Source organism: Mustela erminea, chromosome 10 (genome assembly GCF_009829155.1).
Source record: "Mustela erminea isolate mMusErm1 chromosome 10, mMusErm1.Pri, whole genome shotgun sequence".
Lineage (NCBI taxonomy): Eukaryota > Metazoa > Chordata > Mammalia > Carnivora > Mustelidae > Mustela > Mustela erminea.
In genome coordinates, this window is record NC_045623.1 from 86,094,138 (window position 1) to 86,111,344 (window position 17,207).

At 51.9% G+C, this 17,207-nt stretch overlaps 1 protein-coding gene across 6 annotated transcripts in view; it reads left to right on the plus strand.

The window, feature by feature from the left end:
* SPOCD1 (SPOC domain containing 1) overlaps positions 1–16,810 on the plus strand; it is a 30,705-nt gene extending 13,895 nt beyond the window's left edge. Inside the window, exons 4-17 of one of the 6 annotated variants that reach the window (XM_032303555.1) lie at positions 5,649–5,690; positions 6,471–6,647; positions 7,043–7,138; positions 7,223–7,283; positions 7,573–7,663; positions 8,411–8,570; positions 8,691–8,807; positions 10,583–10,708; positions 13,007–13,139; positions 13,339–13,489; positions 13,795–13,930; positions 14,477–14,566; positions 14,852–15,038; positions 15,980–16,810. In XM_032303555.1, coding sequence (XP_032159446.1) covers positions 5,649–5,690; positions 6,471–6,647; positions 7,043–7,138; positions 7,223–7,283; positions 7,573–7,663; positions 8,411–8,570; positions 8,691–8,807; positions 10,583–10,708; positions 13,007–13,139; positions 13,339–13,489; positions 13,795–13,930; positions 14,477–14,566; positions 14,852–15,038; positions 15,980–16,644 — 2,232 coding nt within the window. In that variant the 3' untranslated portion in view covers positions 16,645–16,810. Of the gene's footprint in view, positions 1–5,648; positions 5,691–6,217; positions 6,648–7,042; positions 7,139–7,222; positions 7,284–7,572; positions 7,664–8,410; positions 8,571–8,690; positions 8,808–10,582; positions 10,709–13,006; positions 13,140–13,338; positions 13,490–13,794; positions 13,931–14,476; positions 14,567–14,851; positions 15,039–15,979 lie in introns of those variants that run through there. The other 5 variants (XM_032303553.1, XM_032303554.1, XM_032303550.1 and 2 more) reach the window with 5 other exon arrangements.
* Positions 16,811–17,207: the final 397 nt, after the last annotated feature.

Sequence of the window (17,207 nt, forward strand, 5' to 3'; positions counted from 1 at the left end):
TTACATATTATTGTTCAGAAGTAAGTTTTTTTTTTTTTTTTTTTTTTAGTTTCCATTCCTCTGGCTTCTTTCTTTTCTTCCTCTTTCTCTTTGCTATTGCTTTCTAGCTTGATCAGAGTGTGGTGTGAGAAGGCAATTTTTTAAAAAGATTTTATTTATTTATTTGACAGAGATCACAAGTAGGCAGAGAGAGAGAGAGAGAGAGGAGGAAACAAGCTCCCCAGCAAGCAGAGAGCCCGATGTGGAGTTCAATCCCAGGACCCTGAGATCATGATCTGAGCTGAAGGCATCAACCCACTGAGCCACCCAGGCAGGCTTTAACCCACTGAGCCACCCAGGCACCCCGAGAATGCAATTTTTATCTGAGTTGTCTGAAATGGCAGCCTCCAGCCCCTTGTGCCTATTGAGCATTTGAAATTTGGGTGGCCAAAACTGAGTAAGTGTAAAGTACACATTGAATTCAAAGGCTTAGTACCAAAATAATGTAAAAATCTAATAAATTCTTGCTTTGATTACATATTGAAATTGTAGTATTTTGCATATGTTGAGTTAAATACAATATAAAATTAATTTTTTGAGGGGGTACGGGTAGAGGAAGAGGGAGAGAGAGAATCTTTTTTTTGTTTTAAGAATTTATTTATTTACTTATTTGTCAGAGAGAGAGAGAGAACACAAGCAGGTAGAGCAGCAGGCAGAGGCAGAGAGAGAAGCAGGCTCCCTGCTGAGCAAGGAGCCCCATGCGGGACTTGATCCAAGGACCCCAGGATCATGACCCAAGCCGAAGGCAGCAGTTTAACCAACTGAGCCACCCAGGTGTCCTGTGAGAGGTATCTTAAGCAGGCTCCTCACCCAGGGTGGAGCCGGACAAAGGGCTTGATCTCAGCACCCTGAGATCATGACCTGAGCTAAAGTCAACAGTCGGACGCTCAACCGACTGAGCCACCCAAGTGCCCTTAAAATTAATTTAACTTGTTTCTTTTCACCTTTTTTTTCATGTGGCTACCAGAAAACTTGAAAGAATGCACACAGCTCATGTTTATACTTCTATTGGGCAGTGCTGGTGCAAAAAGTACCAGTCTTTTGAAATTTGTTGAAGTCTGCTTTATGGTCCAGGCTGTGGTTAATTTTATCTATCACGTGTATCCTTGAGAAGAATATGTATTTTTTGTTAGGAAAAGTCTTCTATATATGTACACGTCCTCTGTATGTACACGATGAAGTTTTTAACTGTTTTTATCAGGGGCACGTGGGTGGCTCAATCAGTTAAGCCTCTGCCTTGGGCTCAGGTCATGATCCCAGGGTCCTGGGATGAAGCCCCAGGTTGGGCTTCCTGCTCAGTGGGGAGCCTGCTTCTCCCTCTCCCTCCGCCCCTCCCCCGCTTGTGCGCTCTTGTTCTCTTTCTCTGTCAAATAAATAAATAAAATAGCTTTTATCAAATCTTTTTAATCTTTACTATTTTGTCAGCCAGATTCATCAACAGGGAAGTATATTAACATTTCTTGCTATAATGGTGGATTTTTTTTTTCTTGCAGTTTTGTCACTTTTTGCTTTATATTTCTTGAGATTATGTTATTAGATGCTTATCGTTTAGAGATGTGATAGCTTCCTGGTGAAACTGCTTATCTTTATGTAGTGAGGTCTTTGCTCCTAGTTATTTTTTTCCTTGAAGTCTGTTTTGTCAGATATTAATATGGCTATGAAGCTTTATTTTGCTTGGTATTTGTCTGTTCACATATTATTCTATTTTCTTCTTATACTCTTTTTTGCATTTTTTAAAAAGATTTTTATTTATTTGACAGACAGAGATCATAAGTAGGCAGAGAGGCAGGCAGAGTGAGGGGGAACCAGGCACCCTGCTGAGCAGAGAGTCCAATGCAGGGCTTGATCCCAGGACCCTGGGATCATGACCCGAGCCGAAGGCAGAGGCTTTCACCCACTGAGGCATCCAGGCACCCTGCATTTTTGTATTTTAGAAGTGGGTCTTATAAATATCCTTTAATTAGGTTTTTAAAATTTTTTTTCAAAGACTTTATATATTTATTTATTTGACAGACAGAGATCACAAGTAGGCAGAGAGGCAGGTAGAAAGTGGAGGGGGGAGCAGGCCCCCCACTGAGCAAGGAGCCAGGTGCAGGACTAGATCTCAGGACTCTGAGATCATGACCTGAGCTGAAGGCAGAGGCTTAGCCCACTGAGCCACCCAGGCGCCCCAGGTTTTCTTTTTTTTAAAGGCCTAATTTTTTGGTATTTATCTCAAGGATTGGCCCATTTTCATTTGTTGTAGCTACTCATTTATTTGAATCTATTCCTACTGTCTTATTTTGAGCTTTGCATATATTCCCTGCCTTTTCTATACCTTTTTCCCTTTTATTGCCTCCTTTTAGATTGATTCTTTTTTCTTTTTTTTAAGATTTTTATTTATCTGAGAGAAAGAGAAAGAGAGATTGAGAGAACCAATGGGATGAAGGGCAGAGGGAGACGCAGATTCCCTGCCGAGCAGGGAGCCGGATGCAGGACTCCATCTCAGGACTCTGGAATCATGACCTGAGCTTAAGGCAGATGCTTAACTGACTGAGCCACCCAGGAGCCCTGATTATTTTTCCTTATTCCTTTTTTATCCCTCTAGTAGTTTGGAATTTTCTATGCCCTGTTTATGTTCTTTTGGTGACAGTTCTGGAAATTTAAAAACCAATACCTAACTTGTCAAAGTTGAAAGGTAGTTACTACTATTACCTGCCTCTGAAATGACATAAGTACCTTGGGATGCTTTAATTAAGTCCAGTTAAGTACATTTAATTGCTTTAAATGCACCTTCCCAATATATGTGCTATTATCCAGTAAATTGGTCCTATCTTATTTTTAATCCCCCAATTACACACTGTTAAGTTTCATATGATCAATGTTCATACAGATTTAACAACCTGTTTGTTATTTTCTTTGCTCAAAATTCCTCCTTGCATCTCGGCTTTTCTCTCAGGTATTATTTCTTTTTTTCTGCCTCAAGTTCATTCATTAACATTTTGTTTCTTGTGGGGCACCTGGGTGGCTCAGTCAGTTAAGTGTCCGCCTTTGGCTCAGGTCATGATCCCTGGGGTCCCTGGGGCCGCTGGAGTTGCCAGGATCAAGACCCCCGTCGGTCTCCCTGCTCAGCAGGGAGTCTGCTTGTCCCTCTCCCTCTGTCCCCCGCACCTCTGCGCTCTCTCCTTCTCACTCAATATATTAATTAATTTAAAAAACCATTTTCCTTTTTGAGAAAAATAAAATGATTAAGAATAACAATAATTCTCTTGGTTTTTACTAGGATATCTTTGTCTGATCCTCATTCTCAAAAAATATGTTGTATGGGTCCCCAGTTGATAGTTATTTGCTTTAAGCACATTTGGAAATACTATTCTACTCTGTTTTGCCTTCCATTGTGACTGTTGAGAAGTTAGTGGTTAGTCTAATTGCCGTTCCTTTGTAGCTAAAAATGTCTTGGTGAGAAGCCTTTATAGCATATGGTTAAAGGTGTGGCCTCTAGAATCAGACTGCCTGGATTTAAATCCCAGCTCTTTGCTCTGGTAGCTGTGAGACACTGAGCAAACTGATTAGCCTCTGAGTGCCTCTGCGTGCCTCAGTTTCCTCTTCTGTGAAAGGGGGACTATAATAGTAACAGTACCTAAGCTTATAGGGTTTTAGTGAGGATTAAATGAGCTAATGGAAAACATTCACAGGAGTGGGGGCACATTTTCAGTGCTATTAAACTGTAAGCTGTCATTTTTTCTCTTTATGTTCTTAGGATCTCCTCCTCACTGGTGTTGGGCAATTTCACTACATGGTACCAAGCTGTGGCTTAACTTTTTCTTCTCCTGTTTGAGATTCACTGAGCTTTTTGAATCTGTGAATTGTTGTCTTTTACCAATTCAGGAAAAGTCTGAGCCGTATATCTTCACATACTGCCTCTGTCCGGCTCTCTCTCCTCTCTCCTTCTGGAACTTTAGTCAGATTTATCAGTCCTTTTCACTCGTTCACCGTGTTTTCGAGTCTCTGTGTTGTGAATACTCTGCATCATTTATTTATTTTTTAAAATATTCTATTTATTTATTTGACAAAGAGAGAGGGAACCCAAGCAGGGGGAGTGGGAGATGGAGAAGCAGGCTCTCTGCAGAGCAGGGAGCCCGATGTGGGGCTCCATCCCAGGATCCTTGGATCATGACCCGAGCCAAAGGCAGACGCCTAACGACTGAGCTGCCCAGGCAGCCCTATTCTGGATTATTTAAAATGTTTTCTAGGTCTCCAATGTATTCAGCTGTGTCTAATAGGCTATCAGACCTAGATATGGAGTCTTATATTTTCATGATTATCCCATTTTTATTTCCAGAAGTTTGGTTCCCAAACAAATCTGCTTGGTTATTGTGTAATATCGTTTTGCCCTTCACTCACATGTTTGACTCCTTCTTTTGTTTTGTTAAACATGTTACCCATATTTTGTATTTTAGTCTGATAAATCCAGCATCTAAAGTCTTTGTTGGTCAGATTCGGCTGCCTTTTGTCTTGGAGCCTTATAAAGCTGATGGGCAGGCCCCCGAGACAGGGGCCAGTTAGAAAGTTTTAAGCCATGGAGGGCTGTTCTTAACGTCTTTCCTGCTTTCCTTCCCAGATATCCCATTTTCTCCCCCATCCCTTTGCCTCAATTTACTTTTTTGAAAGGCTGATTCATCCCCATGATTTAAAAAAAAAAAAAAAAAAAAAGTGAAAAGCCTCTTTTCCAGCTCCCTGTCCCTTTCCTACTGGCAGCCTCTGTTTTTAGGTTTATGGATACTTCCAGAGATATTTTATGCAGATTCAAGCAAATACAAATTTAAAAATTCTTTCTCTTTTAACGCAAATGGGAGCACACTACACACATTGTTCTAAACTTGTTTTTTAATTTTAAAAAATATGTTTCTGCTTATAAAAGAAATACATGCTCATTTTGAGTAACATAAGTACCCAAGTGTCTACAAGCGGAAACTGAAAGTCCCTCTGGAATTTCATTCCCCAGAGATAACCTGCCTTTTGCGTCTATAAATACATATTTACATAAATGGGCCTTATGCAACAATACTGCTCTGTAACCTATTTTTTTCCCTCCAAATAATACACCCTGACATCTTTCCATGAATCTTTCCGCATCTGTCAGTGCTGTCCACATAGCCCGCAGCTCAGTGCCTGGGCTTGAGTCAGACAGAAGTAGGCTCGAGCCCTAGCTCTGCTGCGTGGTAGCTTCGGGACTTTTCAGATCCTCTCTGACCCTCAGTTTCCCTCATCTGGAAAATGGGGGTAGAAATGGTACATACCGTATGGTGTTGATCTGGGACCCGGAATAAGCTTTGTGTGATGTGTTTCCTTCGGGGCAGCTATGTTATAAGCCTCCGATGAATGATGTATTGATTTTATTATGACTCACTCTACTCGGTGGCCAGTTAGAATCCGCAGGATGATGGTTTATTAATCATTCCCCCTTTGATGAACATTGGAGGGTACGCATTTATTTTTTTGTGGGGGCTTTTTGCCAATCCTGTGAACACTGAACTTCCTTTACCTTTGTGTGAGTGTCTTCTTGTGAACTCCCTCCAAAGGGGTAACTGGTCCTCTGAATCCTAACCTCTGCCTCCTTTCTCTCCAAGGAGGAAATGGAAATGCCCCATGGGGTGAAGCACGTGTGTTACGTAGGTTTTTGCTTTTACTTACTGCTCTTCTTCTTCCCTCTCCTCAGGTCTGGGGGGGATGGGAGGGGTCTTCCTAGAGGACTTAGAGTTAATCCTGCCCCCGCCCAACTCTCCTCCAGAGCATGGTAGCACTCCCCACCCCTGGTGGTGCTGAACCTCAGACTTCCAGTTTTCCCCGACCTTTGGAACCTGACCATTCATGAGAATTCAGCCAAAGATTAGATTTCAGACCCTACTTTCACAGTAGTTCCCTGTGGTTTGCAATAAATTATAAGAATCAAAACATACTTGAAAAGGGATAAAAGCCTCAAGTTAGAGAAAAGGGGGAAGTGAAGGGGAAATCTTGGTATGACAACCTCTCACCCTCTGCCAATCCTGGAAAGGTATGACTGACTGTTGGACTCTAAGTTAATGCTGAGCTTCCTGGCAGCCAGAGCAAAAAGGGGGAGCAGGAAAAGACCAAAAACCACTCTACCTTGAAATGCTCATAAGCGGCTGGAGTGAGCGGGGAAGGTGAGAGGCTGACAATGAAGACCAGCTCCTCTCCTGGCATGGAGACCCTTGCAGTCTGCACATATTTCTTGAATGCTACTTCGTGTCAGTCCTGTTCTAGGCATTGGGAATATAGTGGGACCAAGACATCCATGCTCTCTGTCCTCCTGCTGCTTACAGCGCAGCGAGGAGAGAGACAGTAAGTGAGTGCAGAGCAAGTAAGCGCTCCAAATGGGCCTTCGATGCTGCTGCTCCTTGGTTCTTAGGTGCTTTCCTCCCCCCACGCAGCTTGGTTCTGGGGCAGTGCTCCGCCTCCTGGGGGCCCTCCGCCGTGGCCAGGCAGGGGAGCCGCAGCCCCCAAAGCTGGAGGTGCTGGAGGACATGATGGAGGTCAGCTTAGCATCACCTGTCCAGAGACCCAGAAGGAAGGAAAGGCCCGTGGCCCAAGGCCCTGCCAGGTGCCAGGTACAGAGCAAGTTCTTCACATAGACAGTGTTCCATCATCCCTGCCCAGGGACGCTGTCACACCTGCCTCACAGAGATGTCACGGCCACCACACAGCTGTGACCTGCCCATGGTCACACTGAATGTGCTAGCCAGAGACGGGGTTAGACCCCCCCACTTGCCTGCTAGCGGGGTCTGTGTGCTCTTTGTCCAGCGCTCCTGAGCTTGACTGGAGCAAGGGAGGGGCCGAGCCTCCAGCGCATTTGGAGGGAGAGCAGTTGCTGACCTTTGTTCCTGGCTGACCAGCATGTTCTACCATCCGGAGGCCCTCTAGCTGCCTCCCTCTGAAGGGATGGCGTGGGCTCCTGGTGGCCTCTGATTTCTTCCGCTGTCGAAGCCATTTCTCTCTCTTTCAGGAGGGGACTCCTGTCTGTGAGGCCTGTGCTGAGTGTCCTGGCGTGAGTGCCTCCCTCCCCACCGCCCCCCTGCTGAAGCAGACAGAAGCTGGGGAGGTGATAATGGGGGGAGCAGTGCCCGCTGGGGCTGGGAGGCTACTCCCAGAGTCATGGCCTCAGTTCCTCTCCCCTTCCGTGCAGTGTGGCCCAGCGGAGGCTGAAGAGGAGGAGCCTGGTGAACAGGACGGGGGAGAGGACTCAGGTGAGATGGAAGGAAGAGAGCCCTCCCAGGAGCTGCTTCCAGCCCCTGCTAGGACTCTTCTCTCTCTCGCCCCATCCCCCAGTCCCACTGCCTGCTGTCCTTCCACAGAGGGATGGGGCTGCTAGCTGCCCGGGATTGGACCCAACGGCTCAGGTTCCTAAAGTTGGGAGCCCCCAACCTTGCCTACCTGAACCCTTCAGCATTGAGTCGCCCCTGCCCCTTGCTCCTCAGGCATCCCATGGGGGGTTTGTGACTCTTTCTCTCTCTTTCTCCCTCTCCCCCCATCCAGCTCAGCTTCGGCCCCAACAGGAGAAGCTGTCCCTGGATGTCGGGGTACGGGCTACGGTGGTCCACGCCTTACAGGAGGTGCTGCGGAATCGGTAAGGACTCGCTCCCCACTTCCCTGACATCCCACGTCCTGAGAGCTGTCCTCGCCTCCCAGGCCCATGCTGCCATGTTCTCAGGGCTTCTGAGTGTGTGACGAACCCCATTTTGTAGCTGCGAGCTCATCTGCCTGCACAGCGAGCTGGTGGAGAGGTGACATTTGAACCTGGGTCTCTCTGGCTTCAAGGTCACGCCCTCCCCTTAAGCCACTGCTGCTGCTCCTGTCCTTGTGGTTGCCACCCACAGCAAATGATTTCAGACACAGTGAGCCTGTGCATCTGAGAGATCTGAGCCCAGAGCTCCCCTTTGCAATGGTGAGACCAAGGCTCAGAGAGGGTGGGACTTGGTAAAGGCCACACAGCAAGTCAGTGGCAGAGTCTGTGTTACACTGAGGGCCAGGGCTCAGTCCCCTGCCTGGCTGCTTCCTTCCCTTTTCCCCCAGGCTTCCTCCAACCCAGTTCCACTGGCCAAGGATAAAGCGTGGGCTGATCAATCAGATCTTGCTTTGCCGCTTATCATGAGGCCTTGGGCAAGCACCTTATGTTCTCTGAGCCTTGCTCTCCCCATCTGTAAATGGAGAATGAGAATATGGCTTGCTCACAGAGCTGGGGTGAGAATGAATGCATATACATAGGGAGATGCACAGAATAGGACCCACAGTTGGTCCAGACCCTGCCCCATACTTTCCCTGTCCGGCGGAGGGCCTAGATCACTTCGTAGGCTCAGAGCCATGGCTCCCGCAGCCTCCAGGACCTTCCAGATCTGGTGCTGAGTGAGGAGGCGGTGGAGGGCATCGCTGCTGGCATTGAGACAGCCCTCTTCGATCTGACACAAGCCACCAGCTGTCGCTACAAGACCAAGTACCGCAGCCTGCTGTTCAACCTGCGTGATCCCCGGAATCCGGTGCGCGGAGCTTGGGGGCAAGCCCAGACCCTCCCTTGGAGGCTCGAAGCCCAGGCAGGATATTGGGGTGGGGGGTGCTTCTGGAGCAGTGTGGTGCAGCCCCCATGCCTACTTCTGCAGGACCTGTTTCTCAAAGTGGTTCGGGGAGATGTCACCCCCCACAACTTGGTGCGGATGAGCTCCACCCAGCTGGCCCCCCAAGAGCTGGCCCGCTGGCGGGACCAGGAAGAGAAGAGGGTGAGCTGTTGGGTTAAGTCAGGATAGTTGATGTGGGAGGGATCCAGGGAGGGGAGGGCCTGAGGGTGCAGCAGGGAGACAGAACAGAGGGGGAGGGGTGCAGTGAGATTTGGGGAGCACAAGACAGAGATAAAAAGGAGGAAATGGAAAGAAAGAGCAGGAAGACAAGGAGAGAGAGAGAGAGACAGAGAGACAGAGAGACCTCTCTACAAAAAAAATGGACAAGGGGCGCCTGGGTGGCTCAGTGGGTTAAGCCGCTGCCTTCGGCTCAGGTCATGATCTCAGGGTCCTGGGATCGAGTCCCGCATCGGGCTCTCTGCTCAGCAGGGAGCCTGCTTCCTTCTCTCTCTCTCTCTGCCTGCCTCTCAGTGTACTTGTAATTTCTCTCTGTCAAATAAATAAATAAAATCTTTAAAAAAAAAAAAAAAAAAAAAAAAAATGGACAAGAGGCAAAAGGAAAAGGCCTGGCGATGGAGAGCTTGGTGGAGTGGGGACCCTTGAGAGGTGTTCTCTTCCATTTGCTTTTCTGCAGAGCTGGGCTGTGGGCAGGGGTGGGGTACTGGGTGTGATGGTCTGGGGTCTGGAGTCCAGGATTGTCATCCATCACTGATGGGGGTAGACCCCCGTGGGATGTCTCTGTTCCCACATCAGCATCAGAAGCCCCAGAGAAGTCTTCCTGGTGCCTCAGGCTGGGGGAGGGACCCCACAGCCCTCATGCTTCACAGTCATGTCCTCATACAACCCATGTCCATGGGTCTCTTCCATCCTGGGGACGGCTCGGGGACAGGGAAGGTATGGGCACTGAGCTAACTTTAGGGAATGCTTGCCGGGGGTCCCTGACAGAGAGGGGGCTGATCTCAGAGTAGGCTGGTGGGGCAGGGTGGGCTGCTGCAGCCTCCGTTCTGGAAGATACTAGGCTGATTAGATCCACCTGGAATCCACTAGGTGACTCTGTCCACTGTAGGCTGAGCTTCTGTCCAGGTACCTGTGGGGGACCTGGAGCAGGACCAGCTTACATATCTTGTGGGGGGCAGGGCCAAACAAAAATGTGTGGCCTTTTGCTCAAGAAGCAGTAAGAATTTCAAGATGGCAACAACATGAAACAAGAGACCTTGTGAAGGGCTGTGGCCATGTAAGCGCGGGAGCCCTCAGCTGTGAGGCGAGCCCCGCCAGGGAGGACGGGACCTCCTCCAGGCTTCCAGGAAACATTTCAGATAAGATGACGTTGATCAACAATAAGAATGACAGGTAGCATTTACTGTGAGCCAGGCTCCAGCCAAGCATTCTACATTTGTCATTTAATTTAATGCCCTTAATTTAATTCCTCGAAAACAGATACATGGAGGCTCAGAGCAGTGAAGTGCTTGTCCAAAGCCACACTGCCTTGGGGGGTCTCTAGTCACGACCCAGCTGATGCTTCCGAGCCTACACTCTTCCCACTGCACCGTGTTCTTCCCAAGCCAGAGGGTGGGGCACAGTCAGAGGCAGAATTGACTTGTGGGAGAAGATGAAGTCCAAGAAGGCTTGTTGGAGGAGGCAAGGCTCGAGTTTGGAGGGAGAATGAGTGAGCTCTGGAGCAGTAGGGCTGAGGGGGGAGGGCTTGTTAGGCATGGGGAAGGGTGGAAGCAGAAGTGTGAAGGGAGAGGAAGGGGTGGCCCAGGAGGGAGTCCGCAGGAGAGGGGCCTCCCCGGGGGAAAGTGAACACCGGGGTTCCTGGTAGACTGGGACCCCCTGATCTGGCTGAGTTTGGGCTACTTGCCACCCCCCCGCCCCAGGGCCTGGAGATCATTGAGCAGCAACAGAAGGAGTCGTGCGGCCTCCCGGCCTTCAAACTGACCCACAAGGGTGAAGTGGAGATCCCGCGGGATGTGGACCAGACGCTGACCCTGGAGGACCTGGTGGTAAGCGGCCGCCTGATCTGGCACTGGGGGCGGGGAGGAGGGGTGGTCTGGCGCCCAGAGTCCCACTTCTCACCTTGGCAGCTGGGTGGCCTTGAGCCAAGTTGCTGCGCCACTGTGAGTGCCAGGGTCTTCACGGCGAACAAGGGGATGGTCGTTGCCATAGGGGTCCAGCCGAACAGGGGGCAGGACGGAACCCCTGGGACTGGCCTGTCCTCACCTTCTCGGTGGTCCCCTCCGTCGGCCCAATGCCAAGTCATCCCATGGGAGTGAGAATGAGTCTTATCACTGCTGCTTTCTTCAGCCCCAATTGTTCTTGCCAGATCTCTGGTTGGGAAGCAGGAGGGTCACACTGTTTGAGTCAGCGACTGTTTTTGGATATGAGGAACAGAGACCTACTCTCTTTGGTAGCAGGACTTTGGGGTGCTGGGGGCGCAGAACCACCCAGAGCCCAGGGCTGTCACTACACTCCCCTTGCATCGCTGGGGATCTGCTCCTTCCTCCCTGTTGTGCACCGCCCCACCCCCCCACCCACCTCCCCACCCCCCCGCCCCCCCCCCCCCCCCCCCCTTGTCTTGCACGTGGCCTGTCACCGTGGCTCAGCAGCCCTCAAATCAATGAACTCATCATCAGCTCAGCCTCCCGCAGATGATCAGAACTCCCCCTCGGCTTATTTCAGTCACTCCCGGGAGGCTGGTCTGGTTTGGCTTAGGTGTTCGGTGGCTCAGATGCTCACCTGCCTCTAATAAGCTTTGTGTCCTGGGGTGGACAGTGTGGATGGACCCCGTGAGCCACGTGCTCTCAGTAAATGACAGTGAACGTGACAGACAAAAATCCCTGCTCCCTCCCACTGCCTGCATGGAAGGAAGTTCCCAGCAAAACCAATCTGTATTCCCCAAATAAATGGCACCGAAGTGTAGAGGGAGGAACTCGAAAACCCAGAAGGGAGCCCTCACCGGGGAGAGAATGGCAGAGAAGCGGAGAGGGGAGTAACATGTAATAACATCTTCACTCCTTATCCAGCCCCACTCTATGCCCCTTTGACAACAGTGCCTCGTTCAGAAGTCACAGTGACCTACGAGGTGGGTGATGCCAGTGTCCTGGATGAGGAACCCGAAGCCCTGTGCCCAGGGTCACTTAGTTGGTCCCAGAGGACCAACTGTGATTTGAGGTGTGTGCCTTGGTGCTACTCTGAAGGTGGTTTATGAGGCCAGAGTGGAGCTTCTGAATCTTTCAAAACCTTCCTAAAGCTATGTTTGGTTTGTGTTTATTTTTTTTTTAAGATTATATTTAATAGAGAGAGAGAGAGAGTGAGAGCATGCGCGCACGCCTTAAGCAGCAGGGGGGAGGGGCAGAAGGAGAAGGAGGCTCCCCGCTGGTAGGGAGCCCCAGGTGGGGCTTGATCCCAGGACCCTGGGTTCTTGACCTGAGCTGAAGGCAGACCCTTAACTAACTGAGCCACCCAGGTGTCCCTGTTTTGTAGTTAAAGCTATTTCTGTTGTGAGGGAAAAAGGTGATTTGGCAATGAGCATCAAGTCTTAAAAATGTTCATTCTTGGGCTCCTGGGTAGCTCAGTTGGCTGAGCAACTGCCTTCGGCTCAGGTCATGATCCTGGAGTCCTGGGATCGAGTCCTGCATCGGGCTCCCTGCTCAGCAGGGGATCTGCTTCTCCCTCTGACCTTCCTCCTCTCCTGCTCGCTGGCTCTCATTCTCTCTTTCAAATAAATAAATAAAATAAAATAAGAAAAAAAATGCTCATTCTCCCTGATTCTGCCATCTGCTTCTGAGAACTTGTCCCGAGGACAGAGATGAAAGCTTAGGAAAGTGCTCTCTGCATAAGGACGTCCTCAGTACCGTTTATAATGATGAAAGTCTGGGAATGACCCCACCATCCAGGAGTGGTGGCAATGCACATACGATGCCCCTCCCCGCCCCCCCATCCCCCCCCCCCGCCCACTTACTCAGGTGCTGGGCAATACAACAGGCATCTCTGCTGTAATTCAGAGATGCGATGAGGATACAGGCGGAATATATGATCCCAGCTTTTTTACTCAAAGGACCCCCGCACCCTGTGTGTAGGAAATCTGCTACAAGGACAAGTGTCTCTGAGTGCTGGGGCCAGGGGTGACTTTTCAGTGATTTTCAAATTTTCTGTATTTTCCAAATTTTCTCCAATACCTTCCCTGTATCTCTGTAATAAAAAAATAAAAAACCTTATCCCCGAGGCTCCCTACGGATGGAGAGCTGCTGCCTTCTCTGGCACCTTGCCAGCCCACTGCTCTCTCCTCCTGTGCTTCCTAGGGACCCATGGTGTCCATAGATGACAGCCTACCAGCCCTGGCAGCCACGTCGAAGGCCACCACAGAGCAGGACGAGGACACCACGGGGCAGCACGAGCACCACTTCCTGGACCCCAGCTGCCGCATCTGCCTGGGTTGGTGGGAGACGGGCTGGGGCAGGCTCGGGCTGAGTGGGGGCTCAGCAGCAACAGGGATCCATGGCCTGGGAAGAAGGTGGCAAGATATGTGTCCCGGGTCACCTTGAAAGGAACCCAGTTCAAAGCCTGGCTCCAAAGCCCTAGGCTGGCTTCATCTAGCTGCCTGCCTGTCAGCTTCTGCTGCTGTTCTTTGTAGACTGGAAGCCCTCGTGTGAGCTGCCAAGCTCTTTCAAAGCTACTACAAGGATAGGGGACAGTATCTTCAAGAGAGCTCCAAGCCCAGCCTTCCCATCCTCTCCAGAGACGCCCCAAGCTAGGGAGAAGCCTCCCACACAGCTCCAGGACAGGTGTGGGGCTGGGGCTGGGAGGGGTCAGCGGGGGCGGGGCACCCACCTGGGGGGCAGAAGACACAGTATGGCCTCTTCTTTCTTTGTGGCCTGGGGCAAGTCTCGCCTCTTCTGTGGGTCTCAGTTTCCCCATCTGTGCAGTAGAACCAGTCATCACCACCTGCTGGTTCCCCCCACAAGGCCATGCTCGGACTACTGCTCCAGCACCCACATGGGGAACACAGGGCCTTCTCTGAAAAGTAGGGAGATGGTGACGAATGGCCTGATAACCTGCTCTGTCTGGGCCTCTCTGTCCCTCTCTCTAGGCTCCAGATGCCTGCTGGCCCCACAAAGGCTCTGCCCAGCCAGCCGCCCTGGGAGGGAGCTTTGGACATGTTCTCCATCAAGCGGTTCAGGGCCAAGGCCCAGCTGGTGTCTGGAAACAGCTGTCGGCTCCTCACGGTACTGCGGCCCTGCTCTCCAGGGTCGTCCCCCTCACACACCGGGAGTCAGCTCCTCAAACTGCTTTCATTCTTTGATTCTCTTACTCCCTCGTTCTAGAACTAGGCATTGGCACCTCTCTGGGCCTGGCCCTGTGCTGGGCACGGGGCCAATGAGACACCAGCCCCACTCCTGCGGAGACGCATGGGGGTCAGGGACTCCCTGTCACCGAAGGCATAATGCGAGAGGGCCCTGGGAGAGGAGTGTGGTTCCTCCCTGACCCCGGGGAAGGGGGGGTTAGGAGGGATGGTCAAGTGACTGAATGGTCAAGCTGAACTGAGGGATGGGAGTGGAAAGGTTAAGGAGGGAGGAAGGAGCTTCTGAGGAGCTGCAGGGGTCGGTCCAGGTAGGCTGTAGGCCTCCAGGGACAGTCAGGGCTGCTCAGGCTGCCACTGACCTTCCTGGGGTTCTTGTCACTGAAGGCTGTGGCTTTGCCTTGGCGGGTGTGGCGTGTGCGCTAAGTGAGTGGGAAGTTGGGGGCTGACTGGCCGTCCTCCCTGCCCCCAGACCCTGCCTGAGGTGATCCGTTCGGCAGGCTGCATCCCCTCTGGTACTGTCTGGGAACTTCTGGCCAGCGTCTGCCCGGCAGAGGCCAAGGTAACTGGCATCCTCGGGCACCACCTTCTCCTCCTAGAAGGGGACCCCCAGCCCTGTGCTCCGTCTCTCTCCATGTCTGGAGCAGAGGCCTGGCTTAGGCTGTCTGGGTCTGGTTTCCCCTGTAATCATAGACACTCTGTGACCCTGGGCAAGTCCCTCACTTTCCTCCTCTGGAAAGGGGCACATGCGTCCTCACAGGGTCGTCAGAGGTTTAGATGAGGGCGGGGTGTTCGCAGGAGGAAAGGATGGCTGCTCCAGAAGCCACCCTCCTTCCTGCAACTGCAGGACATCTGCGTGGTCAGACTGTGCCCGCACGGGGCTCGGGACACACAGAACTGCCGTCAGCTCTATTCCTACCTCAACAACAAACAGCGCCACGGCCTGGCAGCTGTGGAGCACGTGGGCATGGTCCTGCTGCCCCTGCCCGCCTTCCAGCCCCTGCCCCCCAGACTGCGCCCTCTTGGAGGTCCCGGTGAGTGCCCCAATGCGAGAACCAGACCCTGCCTCCCCTCCCCTGTGACCAGCAGGGAGGGCTGTTGAAGGTCACCCTGGTGTCCACGGAGGAGGCAAGCTCAGCTCAGCTCAGCAGGGAACTTCCTGACACTGGCACATGGAGGGACCATCATAGCTCTATATTGCTTACTGGGTGCCAGGCAGTGTTCTAGAAGCTTCACTTCTATTAATTTATTGAGTCCTCGGAATAACCCCCATCAGAATGCTGATGTCATTTTCTCCATTTCACAGATGAGGAAACTGAGGTAGGGAGAAAGCTGGTGACTTGTCTGGGGTCACATGGCCAGTCAGAAGCAGGGCCAGGCCTCACAGCCGGGCGGCATGGCTGCAGAGACAAGGCTGCTGACCACCACACGGACTGCCTCTTCAACTAGGCATCCGGATTAGAAAGCCCTGGGGGGTCACAAGGAAGGCAGACACGGCGGGACAGAGGCAGGACCCACAGACAATCAAAAGCATCACCCAAGATGGGAAGGAGGGAGGTTTTCACTGCAGTGGTCCTAGGCCAAGGTTGGCCGTGGTGCACAGGGTGTGGCTCCAGCAAAGCCCCCGGGGTGGGGGTGGGGGTGGGGGTCAGGGGGTTAGCTGCCTCCATTTCCAAGCAGAACACTTGGCCTTTCTGGGCTGCCGGTCCTGGGGACAATGTGGCAGACTGAACCCATATAGTCTTGAGGTCAAACCATCCATTGCCCTACCCTTCATCAGGGGAGTCCATTCCTGTGCCTGAGACAGGCTCACCCTCTTCTTACTGTTCCCAGCATCTCATGGGCCCCCGTCTCACTGCTAGAAAGCTCTCCTTGGGGCCTCCTCTCCAGACCTGCTGCTGCCACAGTGCAGCTTCTGGGGACGGTATGCTCTCTCCTACCCGGCCCTTGGTCTCTCTGCTCCCTCTTTCCCCAGGCCTGGAAGCTGCTCATTCAAGCCTGGTCCTGGCTGTGCTGCTCCCCAAGGCAGGGCTTCGACACACAGCGGAGTCCAGCCCTTTGTGGGGGAAGGTTCGAAAGATGGTCTCCTTCAACAGAAAAGTGGAGAGGAGAAGCTATCAGCCAGAGGACAGGAGTCCCAGCGTGGCCTTGAAGGGCTCCCCTTCCCCAAAGGGTGCTCCGCTGCCGAGCCAGGACGCGGGCAGCCTGGCTCCAAAGGGAATTTGTGCTTGGCACAGGCCTTCTCGAGGCAGGGAGAGACTGTGGGGAGAGCCAGAGGCCTGGCAGGGTCCTAGGCAAGGGCAGTGGCCCCCCAAACCAGGCTGGTGCCAGTCATGGCATCTCCATTCAGCAGCACCATCTGGCCCCAGCCAGCACCTCCACAGGGCCTCCTGTCCCCACCAGGCCCTGCTCCAGCATCTGGAATCCCTGGTGTCCATGAGCCACCAGCTCCAAGCCTCGCTGAGCTCCCCAGGCCAGGGGCTCTTTCCCCCAACCCCTGCCCAGCCCCCTGCAACCCCTGGAATTCTTGGCCTATTTTGCCAGCGCCCTGCATTTCCAGAGCCCCCTGGCCAGGCTCCTGACTCTTTGGGTCCTACAGATGGAGCTGGTTCTGAGTGTACCCTCCCCAGAGAGACCTGACCCTCATTGCCAACCAGAAGAGAGGCCTTGATTCCCTCCCCAGGACTGAATCTTGAGCTGTTTCCAGAGAGAGGGAGGGGCAGAGAAAGCAGTGGAGGGTCACCTGTTTGAGTTGCTTGTTCTGCGGTCTGCTTGGTGTTGATTTTTGGTTCAATAAAGAGTTTGGCAAAGGTGAGGTTGCCTCTGTTGGCTAATCAGGAGAGATCCGGGGCCGGGCCAGGTGTGGATCGGGGTAGGTGTGTCTGTGACTTTCTGTGCACAGATGTAGCAGAGCTGAAGTGCTGGGGATGGAGGGGCAGCCCTGCCAGTTGCTTGCCTTGAGCTCCTGAACCATCACTGCACCCCAGGGCACATCTGTTGCTGTGGTGGGTTCTGGAAGCATTTCTGCAAGTATTCTGAACTAGGAGGAAGAAGCCATGGGAGAGAGGGCAGAACTAGGGTGGGGGAGACAGAAATGAGGCTTTTGCTGGGGCACAGACACCAAGAGATTATTAGGGAGAAAAAGGAGAGCAAGTTGCAATAATTTTTAATTTTTCAGTTACACCCCCCCCATTGTTTTTCAG